This window comes from Tenrec ecaudatus, chromosome Y (assembly GCF_050624435.1).
Source record: "Tenrec ecaudatus isolate mTenEca1 chromosome Y, mTenEca1.hap1, whole genome shotgun sequence".
Taxonomy (NCBI): Eukaryota; Metazoa; Chordata; class Mammalia; order Afrosoricida; family Tenrecidae; genus Tenrec; species Tenrec ecaudatus.
Window position 1 is genome coordinate 3,011,943 of NC_134549.1, and position 12,177 is coordinate 3,024,119.

The 12,177-nt window shown below is 39.5% G+C and overlaps 1 protein-coding gene across 1 annotated transcript in view; it reads left to right on the plus strand.

The window, feature by feature from the left end:
- Positions 1–12,177, plus strand: part of LOC142435539 (cullin-4B-like) — a 194,953-nt gene that overhangs the window by 155,456 nt on the left and 27,320 nt on the right. Inside the window, exons 16-18 of the mRNA XM_075539764.1 lie at positions 5,272–5,385; positions 9,471–9,576; positions 9,647–9,819. Coding sequence (XP_075395879.1) covers positions 5,272–5,385; positions 9,471–9,576; positions 9,647–9,819 — 393 coding nt within the window. The remainder of the gene's footprint in view (positions 1–5,271; positions 5,386–9,470; positions 9,577–9,646; positions 9,820–12,177) is intronic.

The following is a 12,177-nucleotide window of genomic DNA, read 5'->3' on the forward strand; positions in this document are numbered from 1 at the left end:
TGTATGATATTGATGGATTTTCGGGTGTTGAACCATCCCTGCATCGCTGGGATGAATCCTACTTGGTCGTTGTGAATGATATGTTTGATGTTCCTTTGTATTCTATTGGCCAATATTTTGTTAAGGATTTTTGCATCTATGTTCATTAGAGATATTGGTCTATAATTCTCTACACTTGTGGGGTCTTTTCCCTGTTTGGGTATCAAAGTAATGCTGGCTTCGTAAAATGAGTTTGGGAGCTTGCCGTTCTTTTCTATGTTCTGGAATACTTTGTGGAGGATCGGTGTCAGCTCTTCCCTGAATGTTTGGTAAAATTCTGCTGTGTAGCCATCTGGCCCTGGGGCCTTTTTCCTTGGTAGGTTTTTGATGACACTCTCTATTTCTTCCTTCGCTATGGGTTTGTTGAGGTTCTTGATCTCTGTCTCAGATAATCTAGGGATAGATTGTTTTTCTAAATATTTATCCATGTCTTCCAGGTTTCTGAATTCATTAGAATACAAACCTTCATAGTACTTTGTGATTATCCTTTTTATCTCATTGGGGTCTGTTGTTATTGCCCCCGATTCATCTCTTATCCTGGCTATTGATGATTGTTCCTTTCTATCTTTGGTAAGCTTTGCCAGGGGAGTGTCAATTTTATTAATTCGTTCATAAAACCAGCTTCTAGTTGCGTTAATCCTTTGCATTGTTCTTTTGTCTTCCCACTGGTTTAACTCCGCCCTGATTTTTATTATTTCTTTTCTCTTGTTATTGGAGGGGTAGTTCTGTTGACTCTGTTCTAGTTGTTGGAGGTTTTGTGTTAACATATCTGTCATACGCCTTTCTTCTTTTTTCATGTATGCATTCAGTGATATCAAGCTACCTCTGATAACTGCCTTTGCAGTGTCCCATAAGTTTTGATATGTTGTATGCTCGTTCTCATTAGTTTCTAGAAATTTCCTGATATCCTCTGTGATCTGGACCTTAACCCATTCATGTCGCAGGAGATCGTTATTTATTCTCCAATTGGTGACCCTTGCTTTTCTGGGTGCCCTCCTATTAATCTCCAGCTTTATGGCATGGTGGTCTGAGAAAGACGTCTGGATAATATCTATGTGTTTGAATTTACTCAGGCTGGCCTTGTGCCCCAGCATGTGATCTATTCTTGAGAAAGATCCGTGTGGATTGGAGAAGAATGTGAAACCTTTTGCTTTTGGATGAAATGCTCTATAGATGTCTATCAGGCCCTGTTGCCTAATTACATTGTTTAGCTCTCTGGCCTCTTTGCTGAGCTTCTTTCCCTGTGACCTGTCTTTCTCTGATAGTGGAGTGTTGAAGTCCCCCACTATTATTGTTGTTTCCGTGATTTCTTCTGTCATTTTTTTAATAGTTTGTTTGACGAAATTTGCCGCACCATTATTAGGTGCGTAAATATTCAGTATGCTTATTGCTTCCTGGTTTACTGAGCCTTTGAGCATTATGTAATGTCCCTCTTTGTCTCTTTTTATGTTTTGGATCTTGAGATCCATTTTGTCGGAGATTAAGATAGCCACTCCTGCCTTCCTGGAGTTACCATTTGCTTGGTAAACTTTCTTCCAGCCCTTTATTCTCAGCATATGCTTGTCTGCTTGCTTAAGGTGTGTCTCTTGCAGGCAGCAGATTGATGGGTTATGTTTTCTAATCCAATCCTCCAGCCTCTTTCTTTTAACATATGAATTGAGCCCATTTGTATTCAAAGTGATTATTACAATCTCTGGCTTCATGGTTGCCATATTCTGTTTTGTGTTTTGGGTCTTTGCCTATCTTCCTTCATATCAGTGTACTGCGTTTGAGTGGAGGGTTTCTATCCTGTCCTCTTTTCCATCTGAGACCGTGTTGTCCTGGTACGTGTTGCTGGCATGTTGGCTTCTAGATGGAGATGGGCTATATGGTGGTCTCCTGGAGGTTCTAGTTGGAGCTTGATCTTCTGGCCATAGTGAGTCAGCCAGTATGTTCTGCAGGGTCGGGTGACTTGCAGTATATTTTTTGAGTTCTTCCTTGTCCTGGAAGACCCTTATCTTACCCTCTATCTTAATGGATAACTTGGCAGGGTATAGGATTCTGGGGGAGGCATTTTTATCTTTCAGAATTTGGAAGATGCTGCTCCATTCTCTCCTCCTCTTCATGGTTTCAGCTGATAAGTCTGAGCATACCCTTACCTGCGCTCCTTTGTATGTGACTGTCTTACTTTCTCTTGATGCTCGTAGAATTTTCTCTTTTTCATCTAAGTTGGATAATTTTACAATTATATGCCTTGGCGTGTTCTTCTTGGTGTTTAGCTTAGCCGGCGTCCTCTCTGCTTCCTGTATGAGAGTCGGATTCTCCTTTGTTAGGTTGGGGAAATTTTCTTCCAAGAGTTCCTTTGCTATCTTGGCGGTCAATTTGTGTGTTATGTTGTGTTCCGGTAGACCGATTATTCGAATATTATTCCTCTTCATAGCATCTGTCATTGATCTCAGGCTGTCTTCTGTTTCTTTAATTTTCCTATCTGATTGTTTTTCTCGCTTGCTTCGTTTGGTTTGAGCGTCCTCGAGTTCACTGATACGGTTCTCAGCCTCCTCAAGCCTAGATATAGCTTCTGTGACCTTTTGTGTGGCCTCTGCTACCTCCTCTGTTAGTTTCTGCAGTTCCTTTTGGTGGATAGTATTCATCCCCTCTATTGTGGACTTCATCCCCTCTATTGTGCATTTCATCCCTTCTATCGTTGCATCCTTATTTTGGTTTGCTTCTCTTAGCTCCTGTATTACTGCAAGCAGAGTTCTGAAGATTTCCTTTTGTGGCTGATCTATATCTGTTTCTTCTATGAGTGACGTTAGGTCTGTTAAAGTGCCTCGTTTTTCTGATTTTTTTGTTGGGAGTGATGTGGTCTGTTGATTTTTCCTTGATCCTTTAATAGGCCCCATGCTTCTGGGAGACAGGAGTAACCTTATTGTGTGGAGGCTCAGGCCACTGTGCCGTCTCCTGGGGTGGCTGGGGCGGGCTGCGGCAGGCTTAGGGCTGGCACTGGGGACCCAACAGGGTCCCAGGTGGTGAGAGCTGGCTGGAGCTCACTGATGGCTCCTCAGGGACTGCAAAGTCGAGACCCAGGCTCCACTGCAGGTGGAGTGTTTGATCTGCCCGGGCTGTGAGCGGGCGCGGGGAGGCCCCTTGGATAGCTGCACAGGCAGCTGCGGGACACTGCAGGGAACAATGGTGTTCGCTCTCCGCCCTTTTGGCGCGAAACCGCGGGGGGTAATGGCGCCGGCAAAGGAGGCGGTTGGCGCGAAACCGCAGGGGGCAATGGCGCCCTTCTTCTGCTCAGGCTCAGAGTCGCGGCTGCCGGGGTCCCCTCAGCACCCTGGGGAGGGCACCTACTCTTGTGCCTTGCGCAGGGGGGGGGCCCTTGGTGGGCAGACTCAGCAGCGCGGGGCGCGGCGCTCCGCGGAAGCTGAGGGTCCGGGACAGGTGCGGGTTGGGCTATGGCTCCTGTTGGCGGGAAGTGCTCAGCGCAGGGTCCCCGCCAGGAGTGGAGCTGGCGCTAGGCTGCCAGGGGCTGGCGGGGGCGGGCGGGGGTGGGAGGCCAGCGCACGGAGGGCAGGTGGAGAGGTTTGCGGCAGCGGTGCGGGTGGATGGTCCCCCATGGGGGTCGCCAGACAACCCGCGGGTCCGCTCCCCTGAGCTTGGATGAATGGAGGGAGGGACGTGGGCCCGAGGGCAGATCGCTGCCCTGCGGGGAGAGGGGAACTGCGGGAGAGGAAAGCTTCTCTCCCAGTGGAGTTCCGCGAGTGGGGAGTGGGGAGTGGGCCGCTGGAGTAGGCAGGGCAGGCAAATGGCTCTGGGCTGGCGTCCGGTTTGGGGATGGAGCCTAAGCCGGTCGCCAGTGAGCTCACGGCAGCTTAGTGGCCAGAGATGTCCCACTAGTCCGGTCCTCTTTCACCTAGACCCCTGCTCCGGACAAATACGTGGGGGATATTTCACTCACCAGACTCTTACTATTCAGCTACCTGGTCGCCAATCCCGCTTTGTTTGGAGGAGCTCTCAGAGTATGCGGGTGTCCCTGTCGGCCATCTTCCCCCTCTCTCTCTCCACTTTTTATGATGTTATGAGGACTTTGGTCTTCTTTACACTGAGTTGAAATTCATACCGAAGGTGACCTTGAGGCATGCGCACCTAGTTTTGCTCCAAGTTTGAGGAGTGCCTCAATAGTCCCAGGGAATCTTCCAATCTTGATCATAGTCATCCAGTTTCACAATATCTACCTTGTTTGTTTTTGTAGTTTGTTTGAACTTGAGGTTTTGCTCTACATTATTCTCCCATTTTATTATAGTCCCTTTCTTGTGACATTTATTATAACGGCCAGTAATGGTAATTGAAACCATTTAATACTTCTGGTCCCAGAGTAAAGTAATGTATACCTTATGCAAATAAGATTTGTATTAGAGTCTTGGTTTTGTTGTTAACCCCCCCCCCCATTTTCTCTGGATAAATAGAGGTGGATAGTTGTATCTTACATTTTATTCAATGAATTGTTTTTCACATACAAACAAAACACATGGGGGAGGGGAATCAAAGCTTACCTCAGCTTTCCATTCAATCTTGTATACAGTAATAATGACACTCCTTTTTCAAGTGTCTTGAATTCCTTGTTTACCTTTTTCTAATCTATGCTAAATCAGTTATCCATAGGACACTTTCTATGAGGTTTACAAAAATCACATGGAAAGTCGGTAGTTACTAAAATTGTCATCTTAGTGGGATTTTTTAAGGAAGGGGGAATTCAGGAATTTCACATTTATATTACTCAATGTGTGAACAAAAAGAAATGGCAATCATTTCTTGTCTCAGACGTTCTGTCATACTATTCCCTTAAGTATAAATAGCTTTCAGTATGTCAGATGTGTTATGTCATTGGCGGTCATCTTCTTGAATTTTTGCTATTTATTTTTCAGTATATAACCCCTAAAATTGATGAACATATAGGGACAGCAAGTAGAATGAGGGTTTTGGGATGGGGGTCACCTATACAGTGGTGGTGGTGATGGGGGTGTAAAAGGGAGCTGTCAAGGAGTTCAAGAATGAAAGGATTGCTTGAAACTCATTCTGTTAGCAGTTGTTAAAATACTGCTGATGTGATTGACGTATGGAATGATATATCTGTATTGACTCTCAAATAGTTTTTTAAAACCATAGATTTATTTTTAATGCTACATACAAGAAACGTGATTTTTAAATGATGTCTTGTGAGAAATACATTACTTCATATCTTTATTTTAGATGGAAAAACTTCAGCAAACTTTCAAGAATTTCTACTTAAGCAAGTACAATGGTCGAAAGCTTCAGTGGCAGTCAACGCTTGGACATTGTGTTCTTAAAGCTGAATTTAAAAAGGTGAGCAATGCAGTTTAAACTATTGATTTTGTTTCATTATGTTTTCAACTTAACAATATACTTAAATATCTGCTTCCTCGTGGGAAGAGAGAAAATTGTTGACTTCTCTGAGTGTGTGTGTTCATTGTTTACTTTTCATGTCTATCACTTTTGTATAAGCTTAGGGCTTAATAATAATACTTGCTTGTTCTGATAGTCAACCTTTTTAGGTACAGGGCCTATTCAGTTTCTGCCAACAAACTATGTGTGTTTTTTTTCTTTGAAGTACCTACTTGACTGAAGTTTCTATTTCCTATCCCTTCTTAGAAAATGTTAACAAACTCACTATACCCCATAGGAATCACATATATTGCATATTTTTAACTTAGGGAATATCTTTAGACCACCCTTAAATATTGTTATTTTATCTCTTGATTGTGGTAAAACAATTGTGGGGATTTCTTGAATAGTTGTTAGGTTTCAGGTCTTCCTATAGATGCCCGCAAAGTAATGGAAAAGTAGCTATTTTAGAAAATCGTCAGGAAATTCAGATTTGGTGTCTTCTATCCTGAAAATATAGCGTCCTTTGAGTTGTGGAAGACTCATGCTAAAAATTCTCCCACAAACAATTGAGAATATGAAATAACAGAGAAAACAGCACTATCAGAGGAATGGTAGAGATCCTGAAAGTTGTTGCAACCAGGAAATGCTCTATTCCAAAGGTGTTCCAAGAAGTGTAATAACTTAGAGCTGGTTGCTTTAAGAACAGTTGAGACATTTTCCAGCTAAGGAAATGATCTGCTCCTAGAGTTGTACTGGCTAATGAAGTAAGAAAATTCATGTTTTACGCTTTTCAGACACTTGAACATTTCATCGCTTTTAAAAACTGTTTTATTACCACTTCACCCACATGTCATATAATTAATTGATTCAATAGTATCAAGAAGAATTGTACAATGTCACCATATTCAATTCTATAACATTTTCTTCTTCCGTATAGCCATTGTTATTCATGTGGTTTTTTTCTAATTGTGGCAAAAGTATACCAACAGAAATTTAGTGGTATTGCCCTCCCCATAGCTATCTAGAAACTTGATGTTCACAATTCAAGGGTAATATGTTTTCCTTAGTCATATTTGGATTTTGTTCTTTTCAATTTTGGATCACACATACTTCTTCTACATGGACTTATTCAACTTGTTATCATGCTGAACCTAAGTGTAACTTGTAATTTTGAGTTGTACCTTATCATCTAAAGACTATATAAGCATTAATATAAATATAATCCAGCAAAATATTAAAAAGCAGTTCTACAGAAGCATTCATAGGTATCAGAAATAAAGGAGAAACTGGAAATGGGTGTACATTTGAGCTCTAACTCATGAGAACTAACTTTGATGCTGATTCGTGTGTGTGTGTGTGTGTGTGTGTGTATGTGTGTTGATAGAGGAGATGGGTGAAATTTATCATCATGAATATTATGTCCTGTTCCAAGGTTTATTTATGCTACTATGTATGCTTCCAAGGTTTATTTATTCATTCGTTCACTGATGGACTTTTAGAGTTACTTCTATCATTTTCCTTTAACAAATAATGCTGCAATCAACATGAAGTTTTGAGTAGAAGCATGAATAGACATGCAAGCTGAAGAGGTGTGGAAGAGAGTAGGAGTGACTGTTGATGTTATATGTCACCATTGTTACAGTTCCAATCCATAGTAACCCTAAGCACACCAGAACAAAACACATCCCAATACTGGCCATCCTCAGAAGTATTTCAGTGCCTTAGCCCATTTAAATTATTTCTTGTTTTTAGCTGCCCATCCACTTTACCAACAGAACATGTTTCTCCAGACCATATATCCAAATTATGTAAGATGAATTCTTACATATAACGAGAATTGTAACTATACGTCTTCCAAGATAGATCAATTTGCCCTGTTAGAAATGCATGGTACTTTAAATATACTTCTCCAGCACCACAATTCAAATGCATCAACTCCTCTTCAGTCTTCTCTATTCAGCATCCAACTTTCACATGCATATGAGGCAATGAAAACTACCATGACTTGGGACAGGCACAACTATTTCTCAAAGTAACATCTTTGCTTTTCAATATTCAATAGGCCTTGTGCAGTAGATTTATCTAATGCAACTTGGATCTTGTTCATTTGACTTCTGCTTTCATGGGTATTGGTTGTGGATCCAAACAAGACAAAAACCCTAGACAACATTAACATTTAAGATTTTAGTCTCTACATTGATTGTAATATGTATTGAAAGCTGCCATCCTTGATCTTCATCAACAATTTTTTAGTCCTCCTCCCTGTCAGCAAGCTAAGTTTTGTCACTTGTTTATCCCAAGTTATTCATAAGCCTTCCACCAATCTTGCCACATTCTTCTTCTTATACTTCAGTTTTTCTGATGATTTGATCAGTATAAGAGACATTCCTGACACACACATTTCCTAATCAGACAGTACTCCATTCTTCTGTTCACACAATTACCTTTTGGTCAGAGTTCCACATAAGTGTAATGAAGTGTGCTGGAATTCCCATTCTTCTTAAGGCTATCCATATTATGTTATGAGCCACACAGTCAAATGCCTTGGTATAGTCCATAAAACACAAGTAAACATATTTCTGGTATTACATGCTTTGGCAACTGAAGATCTTGTAGACTCCACTCCCACGTGCTTTACTCTACTTGTGCATTCACTTTGAGAAAGCAGCTACTCCTCAGTCACATTCCAAGTGCCATCTGACCCACGGGGCCCATCTTCTGGCAGTATGTCCTACAATGTTCTATTTTCATTCATTAGGGCTTGCTTTGTATAAGGTTTTCAGCAGCAGCTTCTTCCAAAGTGAGGAACTGAATCCTTCATTGTTGTGTGTTCTTTTTCTGGAAGCTCTGCTGAAATGATTCACTTTTGTTGACCTTGCTGGCATTTGAAATACCAGTGGCATTCAGCATGAGAGCAGAGCGCAAGCCACTACACTACTTACTGTAAACTATTTACAAGTTTCATACAGAAATTTGTAAATGTGTTTATACCTTTTTTGTATTTATATCTATAAATGTGACATGGTACACAGGACAAAATTATGAGAGCTTAAACATACCAACTACCTGTAGTGAATTCGTTAGTAGGCCTCTGGTCAGACTTAGGAATATAGCCTTAGGATACACTGAGGGCATTTGACATTATGTGGATCACAAAAACAAGGTTCTGTATCCTAACTTGGATGAGTAGCAACTGGTATTTTAGAGGCTCATAAACAACCATCTGAGGTACAGCTAGTATACCCTCTCCATCCAGAGGAAAGAAGAGCTAAGAAAATTAAAAATCCTGTGGAAACAGTCTAATAAACTTAAGGTGAATTCAACACAACCCTGAGAACAGAAGAACTAGATTGTGTGTGGTCCCAACTGCTAAGTAAGGAAACATATTAGAAGGTTCTGGATAGAGTAAAAGGAAAATACAGTTCCAAAACACAATACATAAAAGGAACCAGTTTACTTGGTGGGATAGAGACTGGTTGGACCCCAACAACCACGACTCTTAGTTACCTCTCAGGTTTCAAACGGAAATTAATCCCCTGGTTTAATTTTCAGCCAAACAGCACACAATTGATAAGGCATACAGTGACACTGGGAGCCCATGTGTCAGTGGTTATCTGTTAGACTGCATTCTGCAAGTGGGACACCACCAGTCACTCCTTGGGAGAAATATGGGGCTTCCTATTCCCATAAGCAGTTACCACCTTGAGACCTCACAAGGACTGTCCCACCTGGTCATATAGGTTGAGTATGAGTTGCTATTAAATATGTGGTCATGAGTGAGTGATAGTAAAACTAGAGATTGGTACTTACACATTAAAATAATCAACCAGATAGGATCAAAAGGGTCACGCTTACTCAAGGCCAAAGTTCTGATCAATTTTAAAGGAAGGAATGATGGAAATAGGAAAGTCAGGGAGGAATAAGAATAATATTGGTACATTGAGGGGATTATAGTGAATGAGATGTAACAAAATGAACATGCAAATGTTTGAATGTAAAACAATTGTTTTATCAGGAATTATCATAATGCTATTTTCTATCAGGGAAAGAAAGAACTTCAAGTCTCCCTATTCCAAACATTGGTACTATTGATGTTTAATGAAGGAGACCAGTTCACTTTAGAAGAAATTAAAGCAACTACTGGTCTAGGTAAGTATTGATTGTAAATATTTGCATTTGTGACTTAATGAAAATCCTAAATATGTTCTTTTTCATTTAGAGGATAAAGAACTAAGAAGCACTCTACAATCATTAGCCTGCGGCCGAGCTAAAGTACTCATCAAATACTCAAAGGGTAGAGATGTAGAAGACTGTGATAAATTTTCTTATAACGAAGAATTTGAGCACAAGCTCTTCAAGATAAAGATCAATCAAGTCCAGAAGAAAGAAATGGTATTTAGTATTTATCGTTCTTTATTGTATCCCAACATCTTAAAAAGTAAATATATATGTGTATATATAGAAATTAACTTATAATCTTAATTAGATTAACACATTTTATTATACAGCAACTTACACTTAATTGAATTGCATTAGATTAATTTGCATCATGAGCATTTTGTACTATATAACATTTTTAATATTTCACTATTTTACTCAGCAATATCTTTCTGATTGTTTCATATAAAAATTCTTCAATTTCATGCTTAATTTTCTGTAGAAATGTCTAGCAAAGAGCATAAATGGCCCTCATTAAATATTTCTAAATAAAAATTAATATATAAAGAGGTAAGATTTTATCTTCCATGCAATATCTTGAATATATATTGAGTTTACATGTATTTAGGAAGAATACATGTTTGAGGATTCATGCATGTAGATTTTTGTTAATCCTTATTAATGAAAAGGGTCCTGGTTTTCTGTGATTTATGCTTTGGGAAACTAAGTGCATAGCAATGGCTCAGATCCAGCACCTACTTGCTGCAGAAGAAAGATGATTACAAACAATTTATATCCTAGGCCCAGTATGGTTCATAATCAACTTGCAGTGTCAAGAGGTTTGGTTTGGGGTTTTTAGTAAAGATTTCAAATGGATAAACAGGTTGGCTCTTACATATATGCAAAAAAAGATTTTGGAATCTTGAAGCATTTTTGAGTATACAGAATACCTTTAGTAGTGTGCCATTATTTTCCACCTGTAGTATGTAGCCCCCTTAAATTTATTAGAATTTCGTTAATTTATTTTGGTAATGCTTTATAGTTCTAAATATGAAAGTTGTCAATTTCTCTGGTTAAATAATTTTTTAATTTTTGGAAATGTTTTAAGTAGAATTCCTTGCTTGATAATATTTTCAAATTTTTTATCCTTGATAAGTAAAAAGATAAGTGATTATATACTGACCTTTTTTACCTGCCCTTTTGCAAGAAATCATTTATAAGCTGTATGGTACTTTTCTTATGTATTCTGTGAGTTCTTCTCTATATCATGTTATCAATGAACATGGGCTAGATTAATTATTTTCCTTTCAAATTAGACACTTCTTTTTATTGTCAATATTGAGTAGCCATCATGAGATTATACATCTTTGTTATTTTCATTACCTTAAAACATTCCAAGTTTTCTCCAATGAGTGTGGTTTTATGATCTTTTCTATAGTTATTTGCATCTAACCAACGATTTTTCTACTTTGATTTTTTTTTCTAGCCAAAAAGAGAGTATGGGGCCTGACTTTTAATTTTGAATTAAATTACAGTTACAGAGCAGATTACAGTTTTATATTCAATGGTCCGTTTATTGGAATTACCTCCAATCACCTTTCTTCCTTGTCCTCCCTGCCTTTATTCTTAATCCTCTAAACTTTAATTTTGGATAAATACTCTTTTAATGTAATTTGATTAATTACTACAGTGAAGAGGTGATTTTTGTTCCAAACTTGAAAGGTGACCAAGATTATTGATCTTGAGTCCCACTAGTTTGTCTCTAAGGATTAGGCTCATTGTGTTATTTCCAAGGTATATTTCACATTCTTCTCCAACTCAGGAGCTTGTAATGTGATATATTTCGAAGATTTAGTAGTGTTACCCATGCACTGTCTAGTTCTTTGGGCTTTAAGATTGTAGAGATTGATGTTTCTATTGGACTAATTTTTTTTAACAATTTATTGGGGCTCATACAATTCTTATCACAGTTCATACATATACATACATCAATTGTATAAAGCACATCTGTACAGTCTTTGCCCTAATCATTTTTTTCTCCTCTTTTCTTTTTTTACATTTTATTAGGGACTCATATAACTCTTATCACAATCCATACATATACATACATCAATTGTATAAAGCACATCCATACATTCCCTGCCCCAATCATTCTCAAGGCATTTGCTCTCCATTTTAAGCCCCTTGCATCAGGTCCTCTTTTTTTTCCCCTCCCTCCCTTTTCCCCCCTCCCTCATGTGCCCTTGGTAATTTATACATCGTTATTTTGTCATATATTGCCCTATCCGGAGTCTCCCTTCCCCCCTTCTATGCTGTCCCTCTCCCAGGGAAGAGGTCACATGTGGATCCTTGTAATCAGTTCCCCCTTTCCAACCCACTCACCCTCCACTCTCCCAGCATAGTCCCTCACACTCTTGGTCCTGAAGGTATCATCCACCCTGGATTCCCTGTACCTCCAGCCCTCATATGTACCAGTGTACAGCCTCTGTCCTATCCAGCCCTGCAAGGTAGAATTCGGATCATGGTAGTTGGGGGGAGGAAGCATCCAGGATCTGGGGGAAAGCTGTGTTCTTCATCGGTACTACCTTGCAC